We start from the raw sequence: 13,021 nt of genomic DNA, 5'->3' as shown, positions 1-13,021 counted from the left end.
ATTACTCGGCGATTAACGGCGGGTGCAGCGTTATCAGCGGTGACGAATGATGTCGGATTGGATAGGATATATGAACAATCTTTGCAGCACTGATTTACTGCTATCTAGAGTGAGATTGTGGAAGAAAATGATTGGCTGCTTGCTTTAGTGGTCTCTAGATACAATTTATACGTCTATTAATAGTTAAGTGGGGATACATCAGGTATTGTTTCATTTTAATTACATGTATATGTAATATTGGAATTGTGTGGTGTATGGTTTTATGAAAGCCTAGCTGAGGACTAGGTATTTTTATATCGTATTATTAAATATAAATGTTTTTTTGTTTATCTGTGTCTCAGTTAATCTATGTTATCACGCACCCTCAAGTGGAATAGTTTAATCTACTCCTCTTGTATATAATATCTATAGATTATTTATTGTGCTCTTCCTTAAATAAGTTTTATCTATAACCGCTGTTTGAACACAGATATCATTTTTTTAAACCGTGCCAAGATACTGCTCCACTTTCTTTTTGTACACAAATAGAAAGTCCCACTTACTGCCCAGAAACTACCCAGTTGCTGGCTGGACTGATAGCCAGTTTAGTTACTGCCCCAATTGCTAGCTGGACTAATAGCCAGCCCAGCTAATGCCCCATTTGCTGGCTACACAGAAGGCCCAGTAAGAAACCTGTTGCCACTGAAACTCTGAGTGACTCTTTACTGTTCAGCCGGAATAGGTTGAAGATTCAAAAATGATATGATGCTAAGTAACATTGGTTAAATATTCTAAGTCTAAAGCTGCATACACACGTAACGATTTTGTTAGTGAACGATTTTCGTTCAGTTTTGCCTTTGAAAAAGAAGTGTAATGAACGATTTTTTTTTTTTTTGAACGAAATATGTTCCTTCCCTTAATGAAAGTCGTTAAGTTGGGTTAGTCAGAAATGGACGATGAACTACAAACTGGAACCCGCATGAACGATTATCGTTCATCGTTATAACTCAGAGATTTAACTATTTTTTGAACGATAACGACGACGTTATAGTTAAATCGTTAAAAAAATCGTTACGTGTGTATGCACCTTAACTGCAAATCAGCAATGGTAAGAAAGTATTAAAACCTAAGAAATTTTCATGCATTACTTTTAAATAGGGGCTGGGCACACGATGTACTCATTTGTAAATACAATTCTTTAATTATTTACAGATTTGCCTCAATGTGGTAAATGAGGCAAATCTGTAAATATAATTAAAGAATTGTATTTACAAATTAGTATAGTAGCGTCTGGCAGATGGAGACATACATAAAAGGACATCAGTTTGCCAGCTGATGGGTCCTATCACAAGGGCCATTCTTGCTGGGACTGAGCATAGTTACCCGCAGCAACTATCATTCCATGAAACGTACTTTATAAACAAATGCATTTATAGAAGCGCCTCAATACAATCATTGGCTAAATAGTAAGGTGTAAATCACTTTAGAGTAAATGCCAGCTATCCCTGACCTCATCGGCCCATCATGCCAGGCACAGGGGATGAGATGCCACCACGGAGTATGCAGTACACCATGGCCATCTGCTGATCAGTTACCCTTATGCTGCTGCGGCCTCAAAACGCTCAGAGCTGGTCCCTGGCACTGCCATGTGAGACGTGCACCCAGGCTCCGGCCCCGAGCACGCAGAATAATAGCTGCGTAATAAGTTTTCTGGCTCTCGGAGCGGCCAGATGCTACACCCCCAGTGTTTGCAAAATGTGCGCTATAGAAAGTATTTACGCATTACTGGTGGTTGGGCATCCAGTTATAAAACAGGGCGTGTCCTGCAGGACGCGGTGTGTCCGCAGCAGCCAATCACCGTCGGTAGCGTCTCCTCAACTAATCACTGCCGGCAGCGATTGTTTGGGGAGAGATGCTGCAGGCAGCGATTGGTTGCTACGGGCATAGCTTATACACACAGCGCGTCCTGCAGGCCCTCTCTCTTAGCCAATCGCCGCTGACAGCGCCTCATCCATCACTGCCACTGACTAGAGAACACCTCGGAGCACCTGCTTCCCTCCCTGCCCGCCAGCTCAGCCAGTACCAGAATAAAAGCTTCACAGCATGGTACAGGCTTGGAATCTTTGGGGGAGTTTACTTTGGAGGTGGGGTAACAGAATGACTGACTCTGTTCACTGCCTGTCCTAGCTCCCTCCTTTAACCCCCCAGCACACTCACAGCTGCTGTCTTCACTTACCTCTCCCTACCCGTGGTACTGCCTGCCCTTACTTCCCTCAGCTCTACCCCAACTACTCCCTGCCTATACCTCCAGCTCTACCCCAATGGCTGCTTGCCCTTAACCCCTTCTATCCCAACTGCTACCTGCCCCCAGCACTGTCAAAACTGCAGCTTTCCCTCACCTCCCATAATATGTGATGGGACCAAGAAACTGGAGTAGGACCCCAATTTTTTAAAGTGAGGGGTCCCACAATTTTTGCGCAATCACTCCACCCCCCACTGGTAAATGGTACATACCTGTCATGTGCGTAACCCTGACTCTGAGCCTTACCGACTCGGCAGCAACTATTCCCGTCGGCAACCATTCTGCCCCATTCCTTTTATACTAGAGGAGGGATCTTCTCTGCCCTCCAGTCTGACGTCGGTCATCAGTGTTACAGCGAATAAATTGCGCTTCACTGATGTTTTATATGAAATGTTAGTACAGCGTAACTTTTGGCTGCGTCATAGTGCTGGGTGACGGGGGAACTTTGCCAGGTGGACCACTCAAGAAATAAAGCGTGGGGAAAACACTGGGCTCAATCCAATTTGCCGCTATGATGTGGCAGGTGTGCGTCATCCAAGGTCATCGCGGTAATGGCCGCACATTATGGCAGCCCGGATTCGCTTAAAAGTTCTTGCAACCCCATAGGGCTCAGAGAAAATTGAGCGAATTCAGACTCGAAGCGGGCTGCAAAGGGTGCGAGGTGCCGGTCTGTTGCTGGCGTTTTAACGCTATTGCAACGGCAACTAGCACCCTTTGCATATAATTGGATTGACCCCTATGTATTTTGATTTCATGGTTTATATCTGAAAATCTAAATCTGTTTTTTGGGAACTGTTAACTTTGTCCTGGCAATAAAATGTAGCTGTACTTAGAGCCTGCAAGAATGATGTCTTAACTGTTTCATATTATAATGCAAAATTTCCTGTCTGGGTGAGAAAACATTCCTAAACTGGTAAATGAAGAGTGTGATAACCGCGACACTCTCACCGAATCGAGCAACTATAGAATAGTTCTGTTGGGCGCCCGAAAACAACCAAATTCCCCCCTAAGTCTGTAAACACAATTTTTCTCTACAAAGAACATTTGTCAATCCTTTAGATTTTTTATTTTGTCTACAACTCAACTTTTACATTTTATAGATTTTTCTTTTTATATATTTATATAATTTTTTGTTTTGTATATTTCCTGGGAATATCGGCATAATTTTTTTTTTTTTTTTCTGTTCCCTGTAACTTCCTGCCGTCAGCCAGATAATCTCCCTGCCAGCTGCACTGCCCAGACTGATGAGGCTTGTAGACTATAGAGTAGCATTGTCAGGTTAAGTCCTGGCAGCAGGTACTACTGCTGTTATGATTCTGTGCAGATGTTGGTAATTGCTGTGCTGAATTGTATAATTTGTTGCTCTTCTGCTATTGTGGAAGTTCCAAAACACCTGCAAAGCCAGAATTCTGTCATGTAAAGTGTTTGGGTGCATCTGAGAGTGCAAAGACTGGCAATTGCTGAAGATATGGGATGGCCCCAAGCAGCCACAATTTTGACTCGTCTCCGCTGGGGAAGTGACTGAGTGATTGGACATTCTGTGCACTGTGCTGCATAGCATGTTGGTACTATATAACTAAATGTAATTGACTATAATATTACTTGTACTCTATCTCTATGCAATGTGTATAGGAAATGGTTAGCTATCCCTTTTAAGCTCTTGCTTGTCCTGAAGCACTGTCTTTTGGTTGCTGGCTTTAAAGGGTTCCCTTGCTCTTCAGCAGACCCCGCCCTCCAATTGGGTTGAACGGAGTAGTTCTCAATTCTATGATCTATCATGCTTAATGTATTTTAGATTAATCTTAAACAACAATGGTTTGCATTGTCATTTACACTTATTTTTATTTTTTGTGTGGTCTTTAAATTGATGCATGGTGTTTTTTTTTTTTTTATTGATGCATAAATAAATACATACTGTTTTGTCTCCATTGCAATTGTATGGTTCTGTCCTCTGTATGGGGTTTGTTTAGCCAGATGACTGGTGCTATCATACAGCATGTGACCGCAGTTGGGCTTTCTCTGACACTGTCTCTTCCCATGTGAATGTGTCCGCCTCCTCTGTCCTCTGGTGTTTATGTGGAAAATCTATTCTTCATATGTACAGAATGGATTTCCTGCTGCTTGTCCGGCCTCTGGCAGTGATAAACTGTCTCTGACCACTAACATCGCATGCCAGAATGCTGTGCCATCAGTTCTGGAGCGCATGTGCCGATTACACAAAATACAGAGATCAGCTGCAGACAGATCATCACTCACCTCTGCCCTGTGCTTCACTGTGCTCTTCATGAGAGGAAGTGTTAGGTGCACTGAGGGGAGGGGGGAGAAAGTATATCTGTTGCCAGTGGTGGGAGGTTAATTCCACTGTGTTCTAATGCTTCAGTGTGGTGGGGACATATGGACCCAAGGGGTGGTGGCTAATGCTGCAATTGCGATCTATGGACAGGGTGGGAGGAATGCCACAAATATGACACTTGCACACTGGGGGGGGGGGGGGGGATGATACTAGGGGGTGTCAATTGCTGCAGGAACATCTATGGAGACAAAGGAGATGGGATAACACTACATGAATCTGCTAAACCCCCATACCCCAGGGTGTTCATAGCCCTCCCTTAGGCATATATTTTATTAATTATACTAGCTAAATCAGCTAATAAGTAAATATAAAATGATAAATATAATATTAAATCTAATCTAAAATTCAGAAGACATTATTGAAAAATATATTCATCAGCTTAGTGGTCAAAACGTGTTAGCTGGCCCAACCATGGTTAGCCACACAAGGATGTTAGTTTGACTATATGAAATGCAAATAAAAAGTATACATTTTGGATTGCAGGAGACAAACTGATTTATGTACATTTTACTGTACTAGAAATCTGCTCTCCTGTCAGGCCACAGAGGGCAGATTCAGCAGGTTGCTTGTTAAGTCTTTTTTAAACATCTGAGTCTGTAAAACGCTGTAAGATTTTAACATGTTGAATTACCGACTTGTCTGGCAGTGAGTTGGGTTAAACGTCTCTAATGGAGCTTATCAGCCATTATCCCTTACACAAAGCTTTATTTACACCTACTGTTCTAAATCCTGATTTGGGTATTGGAACACGGTCAAACATAATAAGCCTGCAGGGAACTAATTTTCTTTTACAGAGAATTTCACAGGATGGTTTGGATGAGTCACATGTTGTCCGGGCAATGTTTATTTACTTTTATTCCCGTTTGTTCTATGGTGTGTGAAAATGTTGTCAGCCAAATGTGAATTTGCTTTGGTTTAGATTAGGCATATTGTTTTGGCAGCAGATTGTATAATTCCTTCTGAAATGGCAAACTGCAGTTTATATTCATTCTCTTGTTTAATATAAAACTTTTTTTATGTAAGTTTAAGCATCAGGCATTCTATTCAGTTAATTTATAATTACTACTTTTATTATCCTAAAAGGAGCACCCAAATCTTGTATTAAACATATTTTACATTTGGTAAAGGTTAATATGACTTTAATATAACACATTGTGCTTGAGGTGGCAAGTGGACAATGTATCGCAATAGCATCCACAATACAGGTTGAGTCTCCCATATCCAAATATTTAGAAATACAGAATATTCCGAAATACGGATTTTTTATTTATTTTTTATTTTTTTGGCATGACTGAGGTAATGAAACCTTCGATTTTTGATGTACACTAACTTTGTTTAAGGTACAAATTATTAAAAATATTGTATAAAATTACCTTCAGGCTGTGTGTGTATAAGGTGTATATAAAACATAAATGCCTTCTGTGTGTTTTATCTGGGTCCCATTCCCAAGATGATAATTCATTAAGGTATGCACATATTCCAAAATACAGAATATTCCGTTATCCCAAATACCCCTGCTTCCAAGCATTTTAGGTATGGGAGACTCAACCTGTAGTTCAGTGTATGGTGTGTTTATTTAAACTTGTAGCGGAATTCCCATCCATATTGAGAGAGATATATATATATATATATATATATATATATTATATTATAATATAATATAATATAATATATCCCTGTCTCTCTTTGGCAGAAACATTTGGTTACTGTAGCGGATATCGCATGATCTGCAGAAGTAGAATAAAAATCTGCAGTTGACAACTATAACTGTTTTATCCATTAATTCAAGCAATCATTTAATATGCTCGACATACATTTAACGCGGAGAAGCCATACAGAAAGTGTGCCACATTTTCTCCCCCTCCTTCAGCCCTCCCCAATTATTTCCTTATCTTTTTGAATTTAAATAAGCATTAGAGTACTTAATTACCTTCAAAGAACAGTAACCATGAAGTCCAGGCTAACTGATGAGCCCTATTGGGGTGGGAGAATCTATTCCCTGACATATGCTGTTTTGGAATGGCACATTGCGTCTGCCAGCATCACAAATGTTTCCCTCCATAGAGGTGTGAGGGAAAGCTTGCGATGACTGCAGTACCGTAATAGCTAATATGTACAGCCAGGCATCACTGTAAAACATGGCGGTACATTGTGAAATAATTTTGGACCGACTAAGCTTTATGAAATTTACTGCAAAAAAATTTTTTTTTTTTCTTTAGTAAACATTCTTGTGTAATTTCTATTATGTGAACAATATGTAGTGGTGGTTTTAGGCTGGGAACGGCCATGACAATGATATACGGCATACCTATATTCTGTGTGCGACTTCAGGTCCATCTACATGCACTTTGTAATGTAGCATTTCCTATGCATCGGCAGTCGCACACAGAATATGGGCATGCGGCATATATTAATCAGCAGAAGCTGCTTGTACCGCCTACGCACACACAGTTGCTGTGCCAATAAGACGCATTTGAAGGGAAAAAGTTGCACGAAAAGACGGTCAGCGCTACAGAGTCACACGGCACTCATGCGTTGTGTAACGCGATTGTATCACACAGAGGATAGATGTATGTGGAGACATCTGTATGCATCACATAAATGGTAACTTATAAGTGTAGGGTATATGGTTTTAACATGGTTTAAATATAGTGGGTAAATGGGTATTGCTGGGGTGGCTCATAATGCTGTGTAGTTAAGTCATAATGGGCTTTGATTGGTCAAGCACATAGGTAAAACAGACGTAGCATTGCTTTCATCAGGGTACTGAGGAGTTGGCGGTGCTTTGTCTACGGTGAGGTATTGTGAGCACTGATGTATGCTGCGGGTTTTCTACTATACATTTCCGACTGTATTTCCATGAGATCACATAGCAAGTCAATTACCCCTACAATACACCTGTAGAAACCTCCCATTAGATGCATCAGGAAACCCAGTAATTAACTCCTGCTTCCATGGTTATTGCTTCTTGGCACCTATGGCTAGTGTAGAGGTTCCCAAACTCTGTCCTCAAAGTGACCCTAATGGTCCAGGTTTTAAGGCTGTCCATGGTTGAGCACAGCTGGTTAAATCAAGACTGTAGTACTAATTAAGTCACCTGTGCCCAAGTATGGTTATCCTTGCCCTGAGGACTGAGGAAGTTTTGTGCTAGTGAGAAATTGCACTCTTATGTTTGTGTTAAGTAGATATGGACACCGTTTTTTATTGGTATGTGGTCTTCTATGCTTCAAGTCTCTTGGATCCATTTACAGAGCTAAATATTGGTGTTTCTGCAAAGCTGAAGAAATTAGTTGGAGAGTGGGCTGTGGCTGCTGCACAACAGTCTATCACACACAGTAAGTGGCTAATACAGGGCTTACAACCTGCAGCTCGTAGTAAGCACAATGATTTTAGCGGAATAAAAAAGTTTTCGTTTAGTTTATAAATTTTGCCTATTCACAATGTCGACATAATTGTCGACCTTTTGACCACATCCCCCGTACAGTACATGTGGTACCAGTTTAGCATAACATATATATTTTTTTTTAATATTTACTCTAAAGTTTTGGAACATTTTAATCCACAAAATGCAATATTACAATATGCTCAGAAACGTGCTTTACGGAGCATAATGATCATTAAATTTTGTTATACATTTGTATAGTAAAAATGCCATTTACAGATATAGAAGATTATCATATAAAACATAAGTCTTAGTAAATTATTCCTAAGGGGGGTGTGTAGATCATGAGACCTGAGCTAGTCATAGAGCATATGAAAGATTTGTAGGTGTGCCTTATTATAGAAGATGTAACCTTTCCCTAAAGGTAAACAAATGATTAGTGTAAATCTGTAGTCTTGTGATCCCATAATATACGATGTGTTGGGTTTGTCGGATTGACATCGCTTTATACTAACATGCACTATGAAGCTGTAACATTTTCTGGCTTCTAATTAGAGCACAGACTTGCATGTAGATCCAGCCTGCGCTGAACACTGAACAGATTATTTTTGATTGTCAAGTGTTTGATGAACAGAAAAGGAGGAGTAAGATGTGATGGCTCTTAATGCCGTCGTGTTTATCTAAGCTTATGTGTCTCCTGCTTTCTTGACCTTTTTAATAAAACATATGCCTTATGAATCCCATTACGGGCTTGGATATGAGAAAATGCTTGGAATTTGTCTAGGTGAAAAAAGCATTTTTTAATTCACATTTCAAATGGATGTTTAATTTCACAGTGTCACACACAAAATGAGTATATTAACTAGGCTGCACTTTCACCAAACTCCTGTGAGCTGTAAAGGAAACGTATCAGGAGAGGAAATAAACCTAGCTTTTGATATAAAAATATGTAAAAAAAAATAAAAAAAAATTTAGAGGTGGTAATGTATATACAGATAGTCTCCCATATCCAAATATTCCGAAATACAGAATTTTTTTTTTGCATGACAGATGGTAAAACCTTTTCGCTTTTTGATGGTTTAATGTACACAAGCTTTAAGACACACGATTATTAAAATATTGTATGGAATTACCTATAGGCTCTGTGTATAAGGTGTATATGAAACATACATGAAATGTATTTATGTACACAAACTTTGTTTGAGCCACAAAATTGAAAACAATGTATAAAATGACCTGCAGGCTGTGTATAAGGTGTATACAAAATATAAATGCATTCTGTGTTTAGATTTGGGTCCCATTTCCAAGATATCTCATTATGGTATGCAATTATTCCAAAATACGGAATATTCCGATATCCAAATTACCCCTGGTCCCAAGCATTTCGGATATGGGAGACTCAAAGCTAACCACTGTGCCACCATGCTGCTCGTGTGTGAATGGAAGTGGTCTGCTGGTATGTGTTAAACGCTTATGTGCTGCATGCTATTTGTGTAATGATACTTTGTATTAGACAATACACTTTAGCACTATTATGAGAACAAGTGCTTTTTATGTGGCTTGTATGCCAGCCTGTGATGTGCCAGGAGCCAAATCATAGATCAAAGATTGTTCACCTTGATGTTTTTGACTGAGTGAGTGATTTCTAGTTGCAGAATAATAGTTGTAGTAGCCTAAGTCCTAGCCATAGATGGACTATAATTGCACTATCTATTCCAGGCTGTACATAACCTTATATATTAGAAAGGGATCTTCCTGGTGCTGAAATTGAATTCCAACCGATGCTTGCACTGGATAGCTTAAGCAAATATAAGAAATGGCGGCACTCGGCGTCTTTCAGTGCATAGTGCTGCCATTCCTTTTAAAAGTAAGTGTGTGTGTGTATATATGTATGTGTAGCCTATATATGTAATATTTTTCCTGTGCGCTATAGTGCCTTCTAAACAAGGTGTTTTACTTGTGTTATAAGCACCTGCACATGGCATATGTTAACTAATGTTTTGGAAAATGCTGCAGAACTCTTACTGTTAATTTACGAGAGAAGTGTTTATACACATAGGTGAGCAATACATCAAGCCTTAATGCAGTGGTTCCCAAACTGGGTGCCACAGGGCACTTGCAGTGGTGCCACGGGTAATGTGTTTGGCAGCCACCAGCCTTTGTTTTGCTTATCATAAAATATATGGACAAACAGATGTACAACAATGTCATCAACCACAGAACTGGATGATCAGAACAATTTACTTAATTTAATAATAATTGCTGAGCTTCTCAATAAGAACCTTTTGGCCCAGGGGTGCCGTGAAAAAAATGCTGGTACTCCTAGGTTGCCGTGATTAAAGTACGTTTGGGAACCACTGCCTTAAGGTATACAGATGTCTACACATACACCTATTCTCAAATAGGCCCGTTTAGCGCTCCACGGACTTTGTGACTTCGCAGCACCAAACTAATCTTATTACTTGGTACACTACAAGCTAACTAAGCCACAAAAATGAGGAAAAACTACACAATGTAGGGTAAAAAGGCAAAAGACAGGTCCAATACGAGTGACTCATGCCAATCATTATGCTTAATCTGCGACTTTGTACCAATTTCATTGCTACAAAAATATGAATCCTAAGTACATAGTACATTATATGCAATCTAAGACACAGAATTAATGATCGTGCACAGCATGGGAGTCGCGTCATGCATCTCTTGCCATATGGGGCAAAAGGATAGGTGTATGAGGACGCATGATGCTTCGTTATTATGGTTTCACAGGAATTAACAACAATATACCAAACACCTCTCTACACAATATATACCACAGACAACATATTATTGTGGACACTCAAAAAGGATACCTTTATTGCAGGCTTGCGGTTATAGTGTTGCAACAATAAGTTATCAACAATCAAGTGGCTAAACACTTTTCATTGAGGCTACTGAACTCTTGTTACACAATGGTTGTTGTTCAATAACTTCCAATACAGCAATATTTGTATCATCTATATTTATTGGTGAATCTAATATAGATACTCATTGTATATTACGTGCTTTTTATTGTTTAATATATGCCATTCTTTATATGTTTTTTATATTACTAATATTGTTGATATTTATTATCACAGTCTTCAGATACTCTTGTGGTTAATTTTAGTGGTTCACCAATTCCATTCATCATTCATCTACATATATGTATTATTGTTGACGACTATTTATTTTTTTGGTATTTTTATTTTTTACTTTTTCATTGAATAAATTAATTCATTTTGTCTGTACATTAGCGCAGTTTTCCTTATTTGTATATGGTCTTGTGTGGGGTTGCAATTTTCCCTTTATTTTAAACTGCTGCAGCTACAGATATTACAAGTGTTATTTAAGCGCCTTGATACTTTTTTGTCACAGGAATTATTGCCATGTATCACTAATCTGGTGTATATTGGATTTTGATGGGAAAGGTTTTCTGTAGTCCATGCCTTTTTGCATTCCTAGTTACATATCACAACAGTAGATGGCAGTGTTTTACTGAAGATTTGTCTGCTGGTTACAGTACTGAGCCTTGTATCAGTAGCTGTTCTCACTGTGACATGACCAAAACTGCACTGCAAAATAAACTATTTGGTGCAATTTTGTTAATAGGTTTACCATGCGGATTCTGATAGATATGAAACTGAAAACCAGCACTATGGACGGAGCTTAACAAGAGAGACTGTCAAAGATGGTAAGTAGCTTCTCATTTACTCTCTAGTCCAATTAGGTTGCATTGGAAATTACACACTATTTTTTTTTTTTATATGTTGCTGTGTGTATTTGGTGCTCCAGTAGTCTCATATTACAGCTCTGGTAAATGTAAGGCATGTCCCTTCTCCCATGTGAAAACACTTACAAAGTGTGCCGTTTGTGGACCGTATTGCCTTATTTTTGTTCACAACAAAGTTTTGGGCACATTTTAAAATCTCTAACTATAAATGAACTATGTGATTCAATAGCACATGGATAACTAGATGTATATTATGCTTGCTGATTTGTATCAGAATTGCTATCTTCAGTTTTATTCTAAGTCTATTTCCTTTCTTTTGATCCTATTTCTCATAACCATCCAAACAAAACAGGAGACAGAATAAGAATAAGCTTTGGAAGTTTTCTCTTGCACCCCATAGAGATGTGAGGGAAAACTTGCAATGTCAGCACTACAGTAAATAAGTGATGTGTGCGCGGCGATGCTTAGGGGCACATTGCTTTGAATTCCCCCCAGTTGTACTAAATCGGCGTACAATACCTGTGTAATTTTTGCCTGATTTGAGTACAGTTTGGCACTGTTAGGAAACCCTATGGGACGGACACTGGGGCTGATTCAGAGATGGACTCTAATGCGATTGCAGCTGCCAAAATATGGTAATGTTCCAAAGATCACCCTCTGCTGACTTTTCATTTGTGTACAATGTCGCTTACCTGCGTAAATATCTGGTAACATTGATGCACATTGAGCAGCCATCTTGCCCTTGCGGCAGGTCCGACCTGCCGCAAACACTGCAGCTCTCCACACACGCTGAGCTCTCGTGGCTACTTTATGCACGCTCATGAAATGGCGTTCACATGTACATACACCTGCGTACTTCTGACCACACCCGTTACCACCCCCACGCTGACAACTTGTCACTCACTTTACGATGGATTCCTCTGTGCGTCTATTTTTCGCAAGACAATCTCTCTGTGTGCGTAGTGCGGCTTATGCACATAAGCAATGGCAAACAATCGCTCGATTTGCGTAAAAATCGCCATTGCGTCCATCTCTGAATCAGACCCATTATTCATATATCTACACACAAAATATGTCCCAGCTAATGGTATGAGACACTACAAAGCAATAATAATTTTGAAGTGGCCAGCGGCTGTTGAATTTGTATTTTATGGTTCTCTTGTACTGGTCATTGTTAATGGTTACATGGATTTAATCCGCTCTAAACATGTCTTTGCATTTATTTGAAAAATAAGTTTACGGTTTGCGTCTGTTCCT

At 39.5% G+C, this 13,021-nt stretch overlaps 1 protein-coding gene across 1 annotated transcript in view; it reads left to right on the top strand.

Moving 5' to 3' along the window:
• The window catches only part of IPMK (inositol polyphosphate multikinase), a 30,152-nt gene that overhangs the window by 14,203 nt on the left and 2,928 nt on the right, over positions 1–13,021 (top strand). Inside the window, exon 5 of the mRNA XM_088450381.1 lies at positions 11,644–11,725. Coding sequence (XP_088306507.1) covers positions 11,644–11,725 — 82 coding nt within the window. The remainder of the gene's footprint in view (positions 1–11,643; positions 11,726–13,021) is intronic.

Source organism: Taudactylus pleione, unplaced genomic scaffold (assembly GCF_031769625.1).
Source record: "Taudactylus pleione unplaced genomic scaffold, aTauple2 ptg000518l, whole genome shotgun sequence".
In the NCBI taxonomy this organism is placed as follows: domain Eukaryota; kingdom Metazoa; phylum Chordata; class Amphibia; order Anura; family Myobatrachidae; genus Taudactylus; species Taudactylus pleione.
Note: the sequence above shows the minus strand (reverse complement) of the source record. Positions and strands in the feature narration are given on the sequence as shown.